Here is a 21,689-nt window from a genome sequence, read left to right as displayed (position 1 = left end):
TATATATATATATATATATATATATATATATTATATATATAATATATATATAATATATATATATATATATATATATATATATATATATATATAATCTTTGTTATCTATTGTTTAAAAGGGAATCTTTACATAATTATATTTTTGGGATTATTACTCGCAATCTTGTAAGTATGAGAGATGCAGATTTTGATGAGTAATTGATAACTGTGTAAAACATCCATCACATTATATTATCATTATTATCCACTAAAATAGAAGCACACACTTATTAAGTAACACACTCATAAATCTTTACACACGCATGTATATAATATGCATATATAGTGTGTGTGTGTGTGTGTGTGTGTGTGTGTGTGTGTGTGTGTGTGTGTGTGTGTGTGTGTGTGTGTGTGTGTGTGTGTGTGAATGCAAAGGTACCAAAATTATTATTAAACAAGTCTGCATAGCGCTTCCGTTCTAGAGGTGTCCAGAGGTCATCACGATAACGGTCACGTGTTGCCTCGCAGGTCAAAATAACGTCATGAGACGAGTCAAGTTAAAGGTTGAGAATTCATTCAAGCAGTCTATTGTTGTCCTCCGCTTGTGCCTAGCCCACCAACTTCCGCACTATGTTTTTTTATTTATTATGAATTATTTATGCAAAACGGCAATCAATAGTTTATGATTTCAAATGAAGTAATTTACCCCAAGTCAAACATCCTGGGTGTGATGGCCTTTATATGGGAGTAAACGTCTCATCTCGTCCTAATTATTCAAAATATTAAAACTCATTAATGTAAAGATACATCTTTTGCTGTAGATACTAATGATATACACTAAATATCACATGTATCTAAAGATCACACGTTATAAACAATTAGTTTCATTTATGGGGGATATTTGATCAGAGCAGAGCAACATTAGAGTGACGGAGTAACTACAATACTCTATGTTGACCAGACCACACACTAGAAATTGAAGGGACGACGACGTTTCGGTCCGTCCTGGACCATTCTCAAGTCGACAATCGACTTGAGAATGGTCCAGGACGGACCGAAACGTCGTCGTCCCTTCAATTTCTAGTGTGTGGTCTGGTCAACATACTTCAGCCACGTTATTGTGACTCATCGCCTACAATACTCTATGTTGTTTACACCCAGGACTTTATTAGAGGTACTGTATTTTACAACACGTGACTTGACTCCTTGACGTGACAGGGACCTGGACGGGCCAGCACCTGGTCATCACTACATTGTCCTAGACATTTCCTCTTGGATGTAAACGGTAGACAAAATTGTATAATTTTTTTTATAGTAACCCTGTATGTGTTCATAATACGACACTGATTGTCTGCACTATATATATATATATATATATATATATATATATATATATATATATATATATATATATATATATATATATATATACTTATTTATATGGTTAAGGGAACTTTAGTGAGGTGTGATCAAATGACGAGGTTTATGGAAAATAACATCTCGGGCTCTGAGGTAAGGACCAGCATCCAGGTGAGGAGATGTGAGTGGTGACCCGTGTTGTGGGGCCGGGTGGGCGTGTCCTGTGGGCGTGGCCAGACCAAGGTCGCTTCTGAGATGGAGGTGTCGACTGGAGGAGGGGCAGGAGTAGCGTAGATGGAGGGACCATAGTGGTGACACAGGTGGAGGGAGGGTGACACAGGTGGAGGGAGGGTGACACAGGGAGAGCCACACATCAGCTGCACACGACGACGACGACGAAGACTGACGGGAAGACGCTGCCTTAAGCCAGGCTGGTGGCGGCGTCGCTCATCCCATCTGCAACAAGAAAGAGAAAACGGTACGTGAAAAGTTTTCTTTGGTCGTAAACTACGATGAGGGACTGAAGTATACTTGTTGGCTGGTCGGGACGCTGTTGTGGTCACCTTAGTCAGTCATCCCACGGGGCGTACTGTGCCTTAATCCCCCCCCCCCATAATAATTTAAATATTATTTGATATAAAATGATAAATGACCATTGAAAATATTTAATTTTGGGCATGAGTCTTACAGCTTCTTTTTCGTCAGATTTAGTTAATAAATAAATTATTTTTGGACGATGAGTTAATTGCTTTACTTAGTAATAAGGTCAATAGTCTACGTTTTGGAAAATAGCTGGTCATGTCTGCTGAGGTGACCCTCTCAGCTGGTCATGTCTGCTGAGGTGACCCTCTCAGCTGGTCATGTCTGCTGAGGTGACCCTCTCAGCTGGTCATGTCTGCTGAGGTGACCCTCTCAGCTGGTCATGTCTGCTGAGGTGACCCTCTCAGCTGGTCATGTCTGCTGAGGTAACCCTCTCAGCTGGTCATGTCGCGTGAGGTGACCCTCTCAGCTGGTCATGTCGGCTGAGGTGACCCTCTCAGCTGGTCATGTCGCGTGAGGTGACCCTCTCAGCTGGTCATGTCTGCTGAGGTGACCCTCTCAGCTGGTCATGTCTGCTGAGGTGACCCTCTCAGCTGGTCATTTCGCGTGAGGTGACCCTCTCAGCTGGTCATGTCTGCTAAGGTGACCCTCTCAGCTGGTCATGTCGGCTGAGGTGACCCTCTCAGCTGGTCATGTCGCGTGAGGTGACCCTCTCAGCTGGTCATGTCTGCTGAGGTGACCCTCTCAGCTGGTCATGTCGGCTGAGGTGACCCTCTCAGCTGGTCATGTCGCGTGAGGTGACCCTCTCAGCTGGTCATGTAGCCTGAGGTGACCCTCTCAGCTGGTCATGTAGCCTGAGGTGACCCTCTCAGCTGATCATGTAGCCTGAGGTGACCCTCTCAGCTGATCATGTCGCCTGAGGTGACCCTCTCAGCTGGTCATGTCGGCTGAGGTGACCCTCTCAGCTGGTCATGTCGGCTGAGGTGACCCTCTCAGACTACTACTACTTAACTACCAGGAATCTTCACTCTTAAGTCAGCCGAGGAAAAATATCCTACCGTCCAATTTACTCCCGGGGAAGAAAGTAATTAGCGCGGGAGAAATGGAATTGATCGAGCAATTTTAGATTGAAGATTAATGCCGAGTGATTAATAGACGGAGGAGAGCTTAAATTGCGTCCACTGTCGAGTAGGGGAAATATTCCCATGACTTGCTCAAGAACACGAAGTCAACACAAGTGTGCAAATTATGATGTTGAAAAATCCCGCACACGAGTAAATTAGTATTCAAAAGCACACACACATGTTTTTACCCGAGGGCCTCTATATCTAATAGAGGACTCCACGAGGACAGGAAGCCGGATGTTTGTCAACTACGCACATACACACACACACACACACTCTCTCTCACACATTAACTGATACAGCGAAAACATTGATACATTTATCAGAAGAAGCCCTCTAAGTACTTTCCTTTTATATAATACTAAAAGGGGGTACCCGGTAACGCCCAGGACTCCTTCCGCCCCCCCCTCACTTTACCCTTCTTCCTGCCCTTGTCTCGTCCTCTACCCCCCCCCCCCCACTCTTCTAACACAAAATTTGTTATTACGATACACTATCTGCTAAACAATTCTATGGGGATCACAACCAATATATCACACTTCATGAAAATCGTATGGGGGAGGGGGTCTCTATAAATGCCGAGATTTCTTAAAATATTTCACTTGGGCCGACCCCAACTGCCCTGTAACTCTACTCAACATAATTCATCTCGGAAAATTTGGGTGTGGCTAGCCCTAAGCCCCTGGGCTCCAATTTTGGACAAACAGGCATTTATATATATCTAAAATTAATTCCTAACTATTAATACACTAATTCTCCCCCCCCCCCCCCATCCAGCACGTCGCTCACGGCAATCCGTCCCAAAGGAAGCCTCATGGAGACGTTGTAAGGCTGCCGACACATGATTTCATTAGCAGTGAACCCTCGACGTCAGACTATCGAGGCTTCACGTATTATCAACCACAAGGGAATGGCTGGTCCAGGGCCAGGAGTCATCTGGCACTGACACACCCACTCACCAAACCTGTACATCTTTCTGTAATCATCGTGGAGTTGTTTACATTTATTAAACGATATACGACCTTCGAAACTCCACAACCTGCGGTAGGGAAAGAGGCGTGTGTGTGACGGGTGTGGAATAAGAGAAGGAGAGAGAGAAGTGTAGTCACAAGCACACTACTTACCGGGAGATCTCTTGCCCCATGATCCTCTAAACTGTTCCCAGTCGGCTGCCCGCTTGCCCCAGGCGCCCCGGAGCTTGTTCCAGTCCCCATTACGCTTGCCCCATGTTCCTGCAGGTGGAGAGTTTGTTAACGTTCTCTGTGTGTGATTGTGTCGTTAATAACTACAAATAACTAATCATTCTCTGTTATACTCTCGCCGGCGTGTATGCTCGGCTGCCACGAGGCATATTATAACAGTTTTTGATTGTAGGAAATTGAAAAACTATTTGGCACTCGTTACCAACAACACCAGCAGCCATAATGTGGTAACGTGGCACGCTCTCTCTCTCTCTCTCCAGTGGTCAGGGATTCTCGGTGCATGAGAAAGTGGTCAGGGAGTCTCGGTGCATGAGAAAGTGGTCAGGGAGTCTCGGTGCATGAGAAAGTGGTCAGGGAGTCTCGGTGCATGAGAAAGTGGTCAGGGAGTCTCGGTGCATGAGAAAGTGGTCAGGGAGTCTCAGTACATGACAAAGTGGTCAGGGAGTCTCGGTGCATGAGAAAGTGGTCAGGGAGTCTCGGTGCATGAGAAAGTGGTCAGGGAGTCTAAGTGCATGACAAAGTGGTCAGGGAGTCTCAGTACATGACAAAGTGGTCAGGGAGTCTCAGTGCATGACAAAGTGGTCAGGGAGTCTCAGTACATGACAAAGTGGTCAGGGAGTCTCAGTGCATGACAAAGTGGTCAGGGAGTCTCAGTACATGACAAAGTGGTCAGGGAGTCTCAGTGCATGACAAAGTGGTCAGGGAGTCACAATACAAACCCACAAGTAAAAGGTGTTATCGAAAAGTGAGAGAAGCGTGATACCAACTGTGAATATTTTGACGTCGAGGTAAAACGTTCCCATCATAGATCATCAGGGAGCAATATTTGCAACACTCCTTCATTGCAACATTGCTGAGCCCAACTACTCATCAGCTGAGCCAGAATTCATCAATCATTGACGCCACCACGCACGTAACCTGTACTTGTTTCATCAATCATGGCGGCTTGATTTTCATTTATTAAACAAGTTATGAACTTTTAAACTTTACAACCCATGGATTATTATTGTTATAAAGAGCTTCGTAGTGCTTCAAAGCTCACCGAAACTCCTAGGCCTAATGTTCACAATTGCTAATTGCAGGTAAGTGATCTAGGCACGGAGACGGACGTGGCGGCCGTGTTGGGCGTTGCAGTGTCAAGGTAAGAGATGAATGCATCAAGAGTACCTGTGAGATGTGTCAACTTTTCTGATCCCACTTCATGGAGAGCAGAATGATGATTAATTTATTGCAATATTGCAAGGGGTCAGTCTGGAGTTGCCCTATGATGAATTTAGTACTTAATAGGACTAGACTTCATTTGCAGGTAGGAAATTTTGAATAAATTGTAAATAGTCATTGTATTTTGAATGTGGAGAAGTGTTGCTGTGTGGTCATTGTGACTGGAGGAGTGTTGCTGTGTGGTCATTGTGACTGGAGGAGTGTTGCTGTGTGGTCATTGTGACTGGAGGAGTGTTGCTGTGTGGTCATTGTGACTGGAGGAGTGTTGCTGTGGTTATTGTGACTGGAGGAGTGTTGCTGTGTGGTCATTGTGACTGGAGGAGTGTTGCTGTGTGGTCATTGTGACTGGAGGAGTGTTGCTGTGTGGTCATTGTGACTGGAGGAGTGTTGCTGTGGTCATTGTGACTGGAGGAGTGTTGCTGTGTGGTCATTGTGACTGGAGGAGTGTTGCTGTGTGGTCATTGTGACTGGAGGAGTGTTGCTGTGGTTATTGTGGCTGGAGGAGTGTTGCTGTGTGGTCATTGTGACTGGAGGAGTGTTGCTGTGGTCATTGTGGCTGGAGGAGTGTTGCTGTGGTTATTGTGGCTGGAGGAGTGTTGCTGTGGTCACTGTGGCTGGAGGAGTGTTGCTGTGGTCACTGTGGCTGGAGGAGAGTTGCTGTGGTCATTGTGACTGGAAGAGTGTTACTGTGGTCATTGTGGCTGGAGGAGTGTTGCTGTGGTCATTGTGGCTGGAGGAGTGTTGCTGTGGTCACTGTGACTGGAGGAGTGTTGCTGTGGTTATTGTGGCTGGAGGAGTGTTGCTGTGGTCACTGTGGCTGGAGGAGTGTTGCTGTGGTCATTGTGACTGGAAGAGTGTTGCTGTGGTCATTGTGACTGGAAGAGTGTTGCTGTGGTCATTGTGACTGGAAGAGTGTTGCTGTGGTCATTGTGGCTGGAGGAGTGTTGCTGTGGTCATTGTGGCTGGAGGAGTGTTGCTGTGGTCATTGTGACTGGAGGAGTGTTGCTGTGGTCACTGTGACTGGAGGAGTGTTGCTGTGGTCACTGTGACTGGAAGAGTGTTGCTGTGGTCACTGTGACTGGAAGAGTGTTGCTGTGGTCACTGTGACTGGAAGAGTGTTGCTGTGGTCACTGTGACTGGAAGAGTGTTGCTGTGGTCACTGTGACTGGAGGAGTGTTGCTGTGGTCACTGTGCCTGGAGGAGTGTTGCTGTGGTCACTGTGGCTGGAGGAGTGTTGCTGTGGTCATTGTGACTGGAAGAGTGTTGTTGTGGTCATTGTGGCTGGAGGAGTGTTGCTGTGGTCACTGTGACTGGAGGAGTGTTGCTGTGGTCACTGTGACTGGAGGAGTGTTGCTGTGGTCACTGTGACTGGAGGAGTGTTGCTGTGGTCACTGTGACTGGAGGAGTGTTGCTGTGGTCACTGTGACTGGAGGAGTGTTGCTGTGGTCACTGTGACTGGAAGAGTGTTGCTGTGGTCACTGGTAGCTGCGCACAGTCCTTCTGCTCATCATTATGTATGTGTATCTTTTATGTGCTCAGGTCTCTAATAGATACTGTCAGAGATCACAGATACATAATTACTGAAGAGGCTAAGTGTGTATCATCGTGTTTCAGTGTTCGAGTGTCCGATTCATTTTGAACGGATCATTAGAACACATCATCAGTACAATGAAATCTTTTGACGTGATGGGGGGGGGCAAGATTCTCGTTAGGGGGTTTGGTTCATAGAACTTCATTGATCAGTTATTTGAAACATGAGAAAGAGTCTTGACCATAGCCTTTACAAATGATTTACAATAGAATTCATTATTAAAAAAATTGTCACATGTTTTCAATATGTTGATGTATTTTGGCCACGAAGAGAAATATACAGATGATTATTAGTAGTAAATATTATTGATCAGTAGTAAATATTGAAGCCCATCCTTAAAGCTCAAAATGGAAACTAAAATATTATTTAAAGATTGTTAGATGTATTAGATTATTATAATAAATTTGAAAATAATTTTAACTTTTATGTATGCAAGAAACCGACAAATGTTGGTAATTATTTTTACTCGTACGATCATGATAGAATAAAGCATTCTGTTTTCTTCAGTGTTTTTGAGAGCTTCAAGAACATGTGGGACAGAGGATATTAATTGTGGCATCAGTGCCAAATACCATACAGTCTTCACCTTCAAAAGATTATGAAATTGTTCAAAATATTTGTTTTCAGTTCGAAAAAAATATAGAAAATTTGAAAATATAAAACATTAATTCTAAGAGGCATTCAGGATTCTTCACGTCAGAAAAAATTACCTGATTAAAAATGTTGCAAGTAATTACCATGTTTACAAAATCCCTAATCATGTAAAATATTTCATGACGGACAAACTCGTAACCATCTCGACCAGAGAATGATACTACCATGAATACAACATAAGGGCACATCACAAATTCAATGCTCTATTTATTTAAGAGATTCACGCTATATTATATTTTATATTATATATATATATATATATATATATATATATATATATATATATATATATATATATATATATATATATATATATATATATATGTATATATATATATATATATATATATATATATATATATATATATATATATATATATATATATATATATATATATATATATAATATATAATATAATGGCAAAGTGTGTGTGTGTGTGTCAGAGGGTAATCTAACACTTAAGAGTATATTGCTCAGCTAAGATACTCTAGCAACAAATGTGCGAGTTCGGCCAGTAGCTCGGTCACTCCCTCGGCCACTCACTCAACCACCAGCTAATATAATATAAAATGTTGTTATTGGGACTATCCATCTGCTAATGAGAATAAAAAAGTTATGAGTGACACTAAAACTGTATGGCCGGCAGTGCTCGGCCCTGGTTACTGACCTCTGAGGCTGGACCAGTTAGTGGAGCGAGGGGAGACTCTTGTGTTGTCCGGTCTCTTGCCCCACAGTACCCAACCGCGCTTCTGAGGAGAGGCTGCCATCAGCCTAGCTAGGGCCAGAGGGGAGAGGGGCTTCTGGTGCTGCTCGTTGTCGGACTCCAGGTCGCCCTCCAGGGTCGTGTCGTTGAAGAGGTCGTCCTCGCTGTCCTGTGAGCGCTTGCCCCATGCTCCCTGAAGGTTCTTCCACGCCCTCTTGCCCCATGTTCCCTGGTTGTAAGTGGGAAGGGGCGATGTAGGGGTGACCGTGTACTAAACCACGAAATGGAAAATGGGGTTTCGTCTCTCTCTCTCTCTCTCTCTCTCTCTCTCTCTCTCTCTCTCTCTCTCTCTCTCTCTCTCTCTCTCTCTCTCTCTCTCTCTCTCTCTCTCTCTCACTATAATGAGAGAGAGAGAGAGAGAGAGAGAGAGAGAGAGAGAGAGAGAGAGAGAGAGAGAGAGAGAGAGAGAGAGAGCACTCACAAACTGGTTAGTGAGGCTGGAACTAACGAAGTTGGGCACTCGGCTGATGGGATGATTTCGACTTGCAACATCAGTAAGGTGGTTCTTGTGTTTATTCGGTCGACGGAGAGCCCCACTCACCCGGTCACACAATTTCACTGCCACCCTCGCTGACACTGTCTACACACCCTCGCTGACACTGTCTACACACCCTCGCTGACACTGTCTACACACCCTCGCTGACACTGTCTACACACCCTCGCTGACACTGTCTACACACCCTCGCTGACACTGTCTACACACCCTCGCTGACACTGTCTACACACCCTCGCTGACACAGTCTACACACCCTCGCTGACACTGTCTACACACCCTCGCTGACACTGTCCACACACCCTCGCTGACACTGTCCACACACCCTCGCTGACACTGTCCACCACCCTCGCTGACACTGTCCACCACCCTCGCTGACACTCTCCACCACCCTCGCTGACACTGTCCACACACCCTCGCTCACACTGTCCACACACCCTCGCTGACACTGTCCACCACCCTCGCTGACACTGTCCACCACCCTCGCTGACACTGTCCACCATCCTCGCTCACACTGTCCACCACCCTCGCTCACACTGTCCACACACCCTCGCTGACACTGTCCACCACCCTCGCTGACACTGTCCACACACCCTCGCTGACACTGTCCACCACCCTCGCTCACACTGTCCACACACCCTCGCTCACACTGTCCACCACCCTCGCTCATACTGTCCACCACCCTCGCTCACACTGTCCACACACCCTCGCTCACACTGTCCACCACCCTCGCTCACACTGTCCACCACCCTCGCTCACACTGTCCACACACCCTCGCTGACACTGTCCACACACCCTCGCTGACACTGTCCACCACCCTCGCTGACACTGTCTACACACCCTCGCTGACACTGTCTACACACCCTCGCTGACACTGTCCACCACCCTCGCTGACACTGTCTACACACCCTCGCTGACACTGTCCACACACCCTCGCTGACACTGTCCACACACCCTCGCTGACACTGTCCACCACCCTCGCTGACACTGTCTACACACCCTCACTGACACTGTCCACCAACCTTACTAACATTCACACTAACACACTCCAGCAGGCACTACTAACATAATCCACCAGCCACACACTCACTCACCATAACACACTCGAGCATGCACACACTCGCATATTACAAACACATTTACTTACCACCACATTCATTTCCCCGAAATTTTGCCACGAATGAACATTTTAAAGAAAAATTTGAATTACTATTTTATTATGAAACTTCATCGTTTGAAACAGCAATCACGTTTCACATTCAACAATCACTTGTGATCCAGGGATTATTATCGGTTGAGATATCGTAGTGCTGCTCAATGATGTGTGTGTGTGTGTGTGTGTCAGAGGGTAATCTAACACTTGTATAGTATATTGCTCAGCTAAGATACTCTAGCAACAAATGTGCGAGTTCTGCCAGTAGCTCGGTCACTCCCTCGGCCACTCACTCAACCACCAGCTCAGCCACTCATTGACGTTGTTGTTTAAGTTAATGGAAACTGGTTATATATGTAGAGATTGTGATTTTGTTTACAACAAAAAATAATTGATTTTCAAGGGAGAAGGAGAGAATGAGAGACAGAGAGCCGCCAGCACCACACACGCACCTGCAGGCTGCTCCAGTCACTACGCTTGCCCCAGGAACCCTGGAACTTGTTCCAGTTAGTGCGCTTGTCCTCGGCTGACTGTTGGCCAGAGAGAGCGGGGCAAGGGGGTAGGGGAAGTGGGAAGGGAAAGCTATTAGTTCTGGGAAGGTGATGGTACACTTTTACCTTCCCGGATCCTAGTGTACACTCGGGAAGGTGAACAGACTCGTTGTTCAGTAGGAATGTGGCAGGAGGATATGACACACAGAAATCACAATAGCGTGATGCATCAAATGAACGAATCCACAAGGGCCGTGACGAGGGTCACGGCCCTTGTGGATTTGTTTAGGATGATATGAGTTTAGGGGAATGTTTGGGGGGGGGGCAGGTGGGTGAGTTAAGGGAGTTTGTTGTGTGATGGACGAGCTTGGGGTAGAGTAGCAGGACACAGGGATGAGTTTGTGATACAGGATGGGACACCTGGAATAATTTTGGGTTCATGATTGTAACACATGAATGAGGTTGGGGATAGCATAAGGGACACATAGATGATCTTGGATACAAAACCTGGATACATGAATGAGCGCGGGGGTATAGGATTGGGATACATGCAGGAGTTTGGGGAACGGGATTCGGATACATAAAACAGTTTGATTCGGGACACATGAGCATGGGCCACAATAGTAAATGTAGGAAGAACTGAAGCTAACTTCCGCTTGAGTTTTTAGCATCAAAACGGTGACCAATTTATATAAATATATTCAAAGCAATCGTTACCAGATAACATATGATTAGATAACATATGATTAGTGAACTCACCCAAATCTAACTCAAGATATATATTTTTACCATTTCTATCGTATTCATTATATTCAAAATAGTCCAAACATCTTTAGTGTAATCACAATATACAAAGATACAGTAAAATTGGAGCATTAACTGATTAATTTTGTTTAGTAAAAATTATACTTTAGTAAGGGATGGAATGAAATAAAAGAGCTTGTAAGAGAAATTGGTGGAGGCGGGAAGTGTGAGGTAATGTCCTATAATGTCTGTAGCCTGAATGAAATTTGTGATCATTCTGTGAGGTGTGTTGTGGTGCTACTCGGGTTCCTGTCTACCCCTGATGTTCTTCTTCGGGTCGTGATCCGGTTCCTGTCTTTTTCCGAGGCCTACAGTGGGACGTGGTCCGGTTCCTGTCTTTTTCCGAGGCCTACAGTGGGACGTGGTCCGGTTCCTGTCTTTTTCCGAGGCCTACAGTGGGACGTGGTCCGGTTCCTGTCTTTTTCCGAGGCCTACAGTGGGACGTGATCCGGTTCCTGTCTTTTTCCGAGGCCTACAGTGGGACGTGATCCGGTTCCTGTCTTTTTCCGAGGCCTACAATGGGACGTGATCCGGTTCTTGCGTCGCTGGAGACTAAATATGTCTGGCAGCAGTTGTTGTTGTTATAGATTCAGCTACTCGGAACAGGTTCCAAGTAGCACGGGCTATGGTGAGCCCGTAGCTTACCTGGCACAGGAGCGGGGGAAGTAGCACGGGCTATGGTTAGCCTTGTCTGGCAGCGTTACCAAATCCTTATCCGGGATAACCTTGAGCTACAAGTTGCTGTCTGAGGCTGTTATAGTTGTGTGTTACCCTTCCCGTAAGCCATTGATATTTCATATTTGCTTTTACATCGCTTCTAAATACTGAGAGACGTATTTTTTGTCTTGTTCTTGCAAGCCGCTATTATCTAAGCGCAGCAAGTGAAACATTGTTCTTCTGTCTCGTAAATCTGTTCTTGAGTGGCAATGGCTCCTGAAGCAGAAGAAAACATTTCGTAAATAGAGATGCATGTGTGTGTGTTTTTACTATTTTTGTTTCCTATTTGTTCCTGCAGGATCGAGTTGTTAGCTCTTGGACCCCAGTTTTCTAATCGTCGGTTGGCTAATGTACTCACTCCCGATATGTTTTCCTCTTATCATATCTAATACTCATCTATCTCTCTAACACACCCACACACATGGTGTCTCGCGTCCGAGTGGACAGCGCTCGGGAGTCGAAGTCCTAAAAGCCGGAGTTCGATACCCGGCCGAGGTAGAAACAAATGGGCAGAGGTTTTTCATTTGATATCTCTGTTCACCTAGCAGTAACTAGGAACCTGGGAGTTAGACAGCTGCTTCCGGCTACATGCTGGGGATGTGTGTGTGCGTGTGTGTGTGGGTGTGGGTGTGGGTGGGTAGGTAGGTGTGGGTTGGCAGCGAGAGAGAGAGAGAGACTTTACTACAGACAGTCGTACCTGTAGTTCAGCGTCGGCCAGGTCGTCTCCTCGCTTGCCCCAGGAACCCTGGAACTTGTTCCAGTTTGTCCTCTTGTCCTCAGCGGCCTGTGGGAGGGAGAAAATTATGAGTTAAGAAATATATGTCTGTTTAAGGTTGGAGATCCGAGTTTTGCCGTTAGACTCGTGCAACTTTGCAAGGTGAATTGTGATTGTATTGCGAGTGTCATTGGGTGGTAGGGGTCGGCCCCCCCCCCCTGACTGACTCGTTTTGGGTCAACCAGCGAAGGCTATGAAGCCTAAAATGAGGTTTTGATTGGCCACATTGTTAAACAATAGACTTTCCAGCAATCATCAACTGTGTATCAACGTGGAAGATACTGATTTAAAGTTGGTTCAACGTCGATTAAAGTAAGGTACGATCTTGGTTCAACTAGAACATGTTTTGTCCCTTGTGAGAGAGAGAACGGAAGGGATGAAGGGAGAGAGAGAACGATCTGTCTGTCTGTCTGTTCTGTTAGTCTATATCTTTGTCTATATTCCCATCTGTTAGTCTGTATTTCTGTCTGTCTGCCTCATTATCCATCTTAGCAGATATATGGAAAAAGGAAGCTTGATTGTAATCTACAAAATGGTAGCAGAGAAGACCCTCTATATTATAGACCCGTATCGTTGACAAGTGAGGCGATTAAAACAGTACAAACAATAATTAAAACCAAATGCGTAGAATACCTGGATAAAATTACATAATAACTGATAGACATTATGGCCTCCGAACAGTAAGATCCTTTGTAATAAATCTACTAATTTTTTACGATAGAACCGCGGAGATTTCACTTGAAACAGATGGTTGGGTCGACTGTGTTTATTTGCAGCTAAAGAAAGGCTTTTGACAGTCCCACACACACAAGGGGTTGTTCTGGAGACTGATACATGCCGGAGGAGTGAAAGGCAGACTACTGACATCGATGAAAAATTGACTGACAGAAAGATGAGGTCGGTAATCAGAGAAAGTGTATCAGATTGGTGAAGTGTAACTAGCTGAACACCTCAGAGTTCAGTTCTGGCACCAGTAATGTTCATCGTCTATATAAATGATCCGCCAGAAGGAATACAAATAACAAGGGGAAAAACAAAGAATAAGGACAAAAAATTACGGGTCGTGCCCGTAATGCCCAGGCCCGTGCCCGTAATGCCCAGGCCCGTGCCCGTAATGCCCAGGCCCGTGCCCGTAATGCCCAGGCCCGTGCCACCTATTGGGTGGCTTAATCTTTATCAATCAATCGGGAATACAAAACCAAATTGAAAATGTTTGCTGATGTTGTTAATCTGTTAGAAAAGATAAGAGATTTAGTCGATTCTCAAGCTTATCAATTGACGTGGACAAAATATGTATGCAGAGCAACACATGGCAGATAAAATTCTGTGTGAATAAATGTCATGTTCTGGAATGTCGAATTAGAGAAAACAGGCCACACAACCTGCATGTTGTGTGGAGAAGCATTAAAGAACTCTGACGAAGAAAGAGGTCTAGGGGCGGGGGGTGTGACCCTGTAGAGCACACCGTCACCAGGGGAACACATTAAGAACACTGCACGAGGTGCTGTGCTCTCCAACTTCACAGTCGCTTTTAAATACATGGATGGTGCAACACTAAATAAATTGTTCAAGACGTTTGTGAGACCAAAGTTGGAATATGCAGCGGTTGTATGGAGCCCATATCTCAAGATGCTTATCAATCAACTGGAAAAGGAGAAAAAAGCATGTTATCAAATGGCTTTCGGAACTGAAAATCATGAGCCGCGAGGAGAGGCTAGAAGTGTTAAATAGGCCAAAACTAGAAGATAGAAGAAAAACAGAAGAGATATGATCACAACATACAAAATAGTAACACAAATCGTCAAAATTCACAAAGAGGAAGTCTTGAAACCTATCGTTTCAAGTGCAAGAGATCATAGATTAAAGCTAAGAAAACAAAGGTGACGAAATATTATTGGAAAGTTTTCTTTTTGCAAACAGAAACAGTAGAGAGATGCAGCAAGTTAAGGGAGAAGGCGGTGGAGGACTAAACCTGGTGTTGTTGGAGGCGTCATGTGACAAAGAGTACTGGAAAGGCGGGACACCACGAGTGTTACTCTCGTCCTGTAACTACTCTTATGTAATGACACTTAGGGAAGTACACACACACACACACACACACACACACACACACACACACACACACACACACACACACACCAAAAAATACCCCCTACTCAGTATTAAGCTCTAATCTACATCGATATTAAAACACAACAAAAATACAAATATTTCCTAACCCTTATATACAAAAGCCCAACAAAATTATCGTTATTGGTGAATCTCTTGACTTTATCCTGATCAGCCTGTATAATACGTGTAATATAATTTGTAAAAGGAATCAGGGAAGTAGAGAGAGAGAGAGACAGAGAAAGAGAAAGAGAGACTTTACCACAGACAGTCGTACCTGTAGTTCAGCGTCGGCCAGGTCGTCTCCTCGCTTGCCCCAGGAACCCTGGAACTTGTTCCAGTTTGTCCTCTTGTCCTCAGCGGCCTGTGAGGGGGAGAGACAGACGCGGTGTAGTTTCATGAGGGATGAGAACAGGTGAGGGGCAGACACTGTGAAGGGTGACACTGCGAAGGGTGACACTGTGAAGGGTGACACTGTGAAGGGTGACACTGTTAAGGGTGACGCTGTGAAGGGTGACACTGTGAAGGGTGACACTGTGAAGGGTGACACTGTGAAGGGTGACACTGTGAAGGGTGACACTGTGAAGGGTGACACTGTGAAGGGTGACACTGCAAAGGGTGACACTGTGAAGGGTGACACTGTGAAGGGTGACACTGTGAAGGGTGACACTGTGAAGGGTGACACTGTGAAGGGTGACACTGTGAAGGGTGACACTGTGAAGGGTGACACTGTGAAGGGTGACATTGTTAAGGGTGACACTGTGAAGGGTGACACTGTGAAGGGTGACACTGTTAAGGGTGACACTGTGAAGGGTGACACTGCGAAGGGTGACACTGTGAAGGGTGACACTGTGAAGGGTGACACTGTGAAGGGTGACACTGTGAAGGGTGACACTGTGTAGGGTGACACTGTTAAGGGTGACGTGGTACTGGTTAAACAAAAGTGTATTTTATATTAACATTTTTATCCAGCTTGTAAAGGGTACTTCACGGATTTCATGTATTGTGCATTACATTTGATGTATTATAATACATTTCGCAAGCGTTTCACTTATGTTGTATTGGCGTGTATTAACCAATGTTAACCAACATAAGGTGTTAATCTGTTACTACCAACCTTTTGTTTGTATATATATAATGTACAAACAAGTTATGTATACATAGCTGAGTATGAGTTATGTATACATAGCTGTGTATGAGCTCTGACAAATGAACGCGTGAAGGTTGGCAGCTGTGTGCTTGTATACACGTGATACGCATGTGTAGCGCATGTGTAACACATGTGTAATGCATGTATGCACACCAGCGGAAGCGCTCATGTGTGCTTGGATGTAAGTATGTGACTTTTGAGCTCTTGTTCATCAGAACAATATGAACGTTCCACTTTCCTGCTGTGACCTTTAACGTAGTGTCTACGTGAGAACAAAATATCATTGTTCACAAATTCGGACGACTCTAAATTTCATTTCACTTAAACCGTGTGAAGGAAAATCTCCATGAAACGACCAAATATCTCGTTAATTAAAATAAAATATTTTGAAATCCATCAAATCTATGGAAATTGCGTAACAGAGAGAGAGAGAGAGAGAGAGAGAGGGAGAGAGAGAGAGAGAGAGAGAGAGAGGGAGAGAGAGAGAGAGAGAGACAAGCGGCAGAATAAGGGACAGAGAGGTTACATCGGGAGGACGGGATACGCCAAGCGGCCGGACGGACGGAGACAGCCGAATACAGACACTGACGGACAGAGTAGCGGAAATGTTTGCGTCAGCAGGTGATGTTAAGCTTTACCTGTAGTTCAGCGTCGGCCAGGTCGTCTCCTCGCTTGCCCCAGGAACCCTGGAACTTGTTCCAGTTTGTCCTCTTGTCCTCAGCGGCCTGTGGGAGGGAGAGAGACAGACGTGTTCCTCACCTGTCCTTGTCTACATCCTCCAAGACGCACCTCGGTGTTCTAACACACATACGCATCCTGCAGTTACACCTGCTTGTACGCATACGAAGCCTTCACCACTTTCCTAGATCCCTTAGAACATTATTCAAGATTTACTTGAGTCTAGAATAACTTTGTCGTAAGCTAGCGTGGGTTCCTTGCACATCACTTGATTTTGCATTACATCTCTAAACACTCTCAAGTAAGCAGCTTGACCCCAGTACTCATCATGGACTCATCACTCCCCAGTACATGTTTTACTTTCCTTGTTCTCATCACTACATGCCTTGGTCAGCATAAACAATACCGTACCTCACCAGTACACCAGTACACATCTTAATTCTTCCCAGTACACCCCTGCAGTCCCAGTACACACCTGTAGCTACAGTACACACCTACAGTCCCAGTACACACCTGTAGCTCCAGTACACGCCTACAATCCCAGTACACACCTGTAGCTCCAATACACGCCTACAATCTCAGTACACACCTGTAGCGCCAGTACACGCCTACAATCCCAGTACACACCTGTAGCTAAAGTACACACATACAGTCTCAGTACACACCGGTAGCTCCAGTACACACCCAATACATACTTGTAGCTCCAGTACACACCTACAGTCCCAGTACACACCTGTAGCTCCAGTACACACCTACATCCAAGAAACATCTGTCCATCCAGCACTGTACCTGGATTTCCTCGCCTCGCTTGCCCCAAGAGCCATGGAACTTGTTCCAGTTGGTCCGCTTGTCCTCCAGAGTCTGGAACACACACACACATATATTATTGTTCTTGGTCGCGTCCGGAACTCATTGTCACCGAAGCTTTTGGGTTTGTCTTGTGGATAGTTACGGATCTCATACTAAATCGTATTATGATACATTTATTATGATCGGATTTGAGCATGACTTATGAATGTGATATATCATTAAATTTAGATTTAAATGCGTTTGCATGAATTTTTGGTATTTTGATTGTGATATAGTTATGTATTCACGGTGGTGGCCTTGTAGAGTCGCCTTTCAAGCAAGAGAAGTTAATTGAAAAGATTCTATGCACTCGTCTTTCTCACCATATATGTAGTAAACATGGTAAGGTTTGATCTTTATTAGGAGACTGGTGTAGAGCTTTTTTATTATTTTCTTACCTTATCGTATTTATATTTAAAACTGTTAAGTTTGCATAGACAGGTTCTTGTCTTATTCATACCATTTACTCATAATTGATGCCTTGACACCTCTGTGAGCCGTTTGTGTCTCATATTTATATTTGTTTCCCCCCTCTCTCGCTCTGCTGCTCATCGCTTTGAATATTGCTTCTCTTTACATCAGCTTGATTTTCATTACAATCTTGAATGTCGTTCTCATGTCTCTGCCCTTTTCTTTCTTTCGTCCGGTTTGGAGAGCTCCAGGACCGTCTTGTCTTGCTTTATAGTTCAGTCACCGTATATAGTTCAGTATAGTTCAGAAAAGTGCCCAAACGTCACGGTTGTGGACCAACTGCGCTACTCCTGTTTTCCCTTTTGTGAAGTAGAATGCCGCGCCCTTGTCATTCTCCTCCGTCTCCGAGCTCTTCACCCCGGTGCTGTCCTGGTAACTTGTATTATTCTTCGTTATAAATCCAATAGACATTTTTCATATTACCTCTTGAGACGGTCTAGTTTATTTTGTAATGTGATCCTTCTCACCTCTTTTGAAATAGCAGCAAAGTTTTTGGTGAATTACTGTATTTTCTTTGCCGGATCATTTACGTGTTTTAAGACCAGATTGGGAGCTATTACCTATCCTTGAGGTACTCCGCTCGTTACCGCTCTCTGCTTTGATATTTCTTCTCTTACTGGTGCTGTTACTGTTTGCCTCCTCCTTGAGAGGTGCTATACTTCACCTACCATAGTTCTCCTCCCAATACTCTTGCCGTTTTCTCTAGTTTGTGTCAGTCACTTCAGAAGAATACTTTCACACAAACGTGCACGCACGCACACATACACACACGAGCGCACACGCACACACACACACACACACACACACACACACACACACACACACACACACACACACACACACACACACACACACACACACACACACACACTCAGACACTTGCACATTACAGCCTGGGTAAGTCGTGTCTGTGGTAGAGTCAGTGAGCAGAGGTAGAGGGAAGGGTTGCTAGGAGCCGAGTAATAGAGCAGATATAAACCGTGTTTACACCCCTTCTTAGCCTCGTTGGTCCTCAAGGGATTATCTTCAAGCAGTGTACCAAATCCTCGTTAACAGAAGATCTATAGTATTTTAAATCCCATTAAATTACAATGCTCCTAATTACCTCATTATCGGAGGCAGGTTTTAAATTGAATTCCTTTATTTGACGCCAGGTAATATGCTTTCATTTCTAAATGAACTATAGACATTTTTAACTGCAAGAGTGAGACGTTCTTGGGTGATGCTGTTCATAGCCAGGTCTAAATATAATGGAGGGAAACACCTCGCTGCTCTCCACTGAACGCAAGGGAAAACATTTACAATTACAATTTCAGTTTCAAAACTGAAAATATGACAAATTGCAGACGATGAGTCACAATAACATGACTGAAGATATGATATCCAAACCACTCATCAGAAAATTAATGAATATCGACGTTTCAGAGTGCATCCTTAAATGCGCTAACCTTTCTAACCAATGTTATCTGACTTGAGTCTGTCACTCTCTAGGCTCTCTTGGCTCTCGCTCTTTCTCTCATTCGCTGCTAGATTTTTTGTTTTCTCTTCGCCATTAAGCTTTTTGCAGTTTTCCTTTCTTTTTTTACCTTCTTATTTTTTAACTTTTTCTTATTTATATCCTTTTTCCTATTCTTCCTTTTTCCTTTCCTTACTTCTAACTTTTTACCTTTACTTTACCTGGTTCTCTTTATTCTTATTTTTTATCTTTTCTTACCTTTTTCTCTTATATTTCCTCTCATCCTATTCGTACCTTTCATCTTATTCTTACCTTCATCTTTCTCTTTCCCTTTCTTTCATCTCACTTTCTTGCCTCATATTGTTTATCTGTTCCACTCTTTCCATAACACGACTTGATAATGATGCAGGAAGGACCGAAACGTCGTCGTGGCGTCGTTTTATAATGTGCGGTTTGATATGAAAAGTGTGTTTTTTTTGTATTAAAAGTTCCTTGAGGGAAAAAAGCTAAAACCACTTGAGAAAGTTTCAGCCCTCAACGTTCACAGTAAAAAGTGTGTTCGAGGTGATGTGTTTACCGCTTGTGATGTGTGATTAGGGAACCGGTCGGCCGAGCGGACAGCACACTGGACTTGTGATCCTGTGGTCCCGGGTTCGATCCCGGGCGCCGGCGAGAAACAATGGGCAAAGTTTCTTTCACCCTATGCCCCTGTTACCTAGCAGTAAAATAGGTACCTGGGTGTTAGTCAGCTGTCACGGGCTGCTTCCTGGGCGTGGAGGCCTGGTCGAGGACCGGGCCGCGGGGACACTAAAAAGCCCCGAAATCATCTCAAGATAACCTCAAGATAACCGCTAGCGTCAGCACTATACTGCTTGGCTTCAATGGTTAGGTTGTTTCCTGACGTTTGAGCAGCCGCCTCATTGGGTATGTCGCAGATACAAGCACACAGGGATGGCAGCTAGATCCTAGCATCCATAGATGGCAGCGAGACATCAGCATCCATAGATGGCAGCGAGACATCAGCATCCATAGATGGCAGCGAGACATCAGCATCCATAGATGGCAGCGAGACATCAGCACCCATAGATGGCAGAGCAAACATTCAGGGATGATAGCTAAACACCAACACACACAAGGATAGCAGTCAAGTACTAGCACCTATGGATGGCAGTCAGATACTAGTATCCAGGAATGGCGGCCATGCAGACACCATCACATATAGATGGTAACCAGACCGCACCAGCTGTTAGATGGAAGCCAGACCCCAGCATCCATAAATCCCTAAAAGCTGATAAGCTCTTTCAGTAGCCAATCTAACCTAACCAACCCTTACCTAATACAGCTAAACTAATCCTAACTCGCGCAATATTATACTGTATGTTTGGTTAGTCTGCCCCCCCTTCCCCTCCCCCCTCAAAAAAATCACTTACGAATCTACCAGTAACATGATATACCCGGGTTATATAGAGATGATTGACAGAGACGCATCTTCTAGTATTATTATATAATCGGGTTACAAAGAAGCGATTAACAGCGACGCAACTTTCAGTAACGGTATATAACCGGGTTATGTAGAGGCGATTAGTTTATTTCCTTCACGGGGAAGGTGCTTGGGGAAGCCTTCCCTGGCGGCACCGCGGCCACATCACATAGAAAGCAATACCTGAAAGTATTGTTGTTATATATTGTGGATCCGGAGACAGCTGGTGATGCGAGGCGGGATATCTCGCGATACATTTATTTACCAGCGTGTGGCGGTATTAGGAGCTGGCGCTGTACAGTAATATTATGGCTTGATGTACGAGACTGTGGTCGTTTGCTCACGCTGAGGTCCGAGACTGTGGTCGTTTGCTCACGCTGAGGTCCGAGACAGGTCACGGTGCTGTGGCAGAGGGAGTAGTGGAGAGGGCGGAACAGAACTGCAGATGGATGGAGGGAATGGATGGGGGCTCAATTGGATTGTTCTCTCACGACTGTACATAATTTTTATCCAGCCACTTTCTCTAATCTCCCCTCCCCCTACTCTCCCTTCCCACCCGCTTTCCCCTTCCATCACCCATTACTTCAGCCCCCTCTCACCCCTTCACCGTCCCACCCTCGTTCCTCCCAT

At 44.9% G+C, this 21,689-nt stretch overlaps 1 protein-coding gene across 3 annotated transcripts in view; it reads right to left on the bottom strand.

Moving 5' to 3' along the window:
• The window catches only part of Mip (Myoinhibiting peptide precursor), a 139,295-nt gene that overhangs the window by 644 nt on the left and 116,962 nt on the right, over positions 1-21,689 (bottom strand). Inside the window, exons 3-10 of one of the 3 annotated variants that reach the window (XM_069332463.1) lie at positions 17,593-17,664; positions 16,764-16,850; positions 15,253-15,339; positions 12,789-12,875; positions 10,532-10,609; positions 8,338-8,602; positions 4,126-4,233; positions 1-1,793 (exon numbers count right to left, since the gene is read on the bottom strand). The exon at positions 1-1,793 is cut by the window's left edge and continues 644 nt beyond it. In XM_069332463.1, the coding sequence (XP_069188564.1) occupies positions 1,759-1,793; positions 4,126-4,233; positions 8,338-8,602; positions 10,532-10,609; positions 12,789-12,875; positions 15,253-15,339; positions 16,764-16,850; positions 17,593-17,664 (819 nt within the window). In that variant the 3' untranslated portion in view covers positions 1-1,758. The remainder of the gene's footprint in view (positions 1,794-4,125; positions 4,234-8,337; positions 8,603-10,531; positions 10,610-12,788; positions 12,876-15,252; positions 15,340-16,763; positions 16,851-17,592; positions 17,665-21,689) is intronic. The other 2 variants (XM_069332465.1, XM_069332464.1) reach the window with 2 other exon arrangements.

The sequence above is a fragment of the Procambarus clarkii genome, chromosome 27 (genome assembly GCF_040958095.1).
Source record: "Procambarus clarkii isolate CNS0578487 chromosome 27, FALCON_Pclarkii_2.0, whole genome shotgun sequence".
Lineage (NCBI taxonomy): Eukaryota > Metazoa > Arthropoda > Malacostraca > Decapoda > Cambaridae > Procambarus > Procambarus clarkii.
The sequence above is the reverse complement of the archived record's forward strand: the minus strand, read 5'-3'. Positions and strand labels throughout refer to the sequence as shown.